The sequence below is a fragment of the Eimeria mitis genome, genomic scaffold, assembly GCF_000499745.2.
Source record: "Eimeria mitis Houghton genomic scaffold, Emh_scaff3228, whole genome shotgun sequence".
NCBI classification, from domain to species: Eukaryota; Apicomplexa; class Conoidasida; order Eucoccidiorida; family Eimeriidae; genus Eimeria; species Eimeria mitis.
Window position 1 is genome coordinate 4,847 of NW_013571565.1, and position 384 is coordinate 5,230.

The 384-nt window shown below is 47.9% G+C and overlaps 1 protein-coding gene across 1 annotated transcript in view; it reads right to left on the bottom strand.

The window, feature by feature from the left end:
* The window catches only part of EMH_0063580 (uncharacterized protein), a gene marked incomplete at both ends in the record, with an annotated part of 5,277 nt that overhangs the window by 3,371 nt on the left and 1,522 nt on the right, over positions 1-384 (bottom strand). Inside the window, one exon of the mRNA XM_013498153.1 lies at positions 364-382. Within this exon, the coding sequence (XP_013353607.1) occupies positions 364-382 (19 nt within the window). The remainder of the gene's footprint in view (positions 1-363; positions 383-384) is intronic.

Genomic DNA, 384 nt, shown 5'->3' on the forward strand with positions numbered 1-384 from the left:
AGCAGCAGCAGCAGCAGCAGCAGCAGCAGCAGCAAAACACCCAGAAGCTGTTAATCTACCCTTCCAAATCAACCTAAACCCTAATACACACCTCACATACAACAGCTATACACCACAAAACTACTAAACCCTAAACCCTAAACCCTAAACCCTAAACCCTAAACCCTAAACCCTCAAACCCCAATGCAACGACAGCAACATATTAACTCTCAACTCCTACTATAACCATATTTAATCTTGTGTAACCAAAAGCAGCAGCAGCAACAGCTGCTGCTGCTGTTGCTGCTGCTGCTGCTGCAGCAGCAGCTGTATGTTATGCAACTCAGAAGCAGCAGCAGCTGCTGCTGCTGCTCCTATCCTTACTGCCTGCAGCAGCAGCAGCAG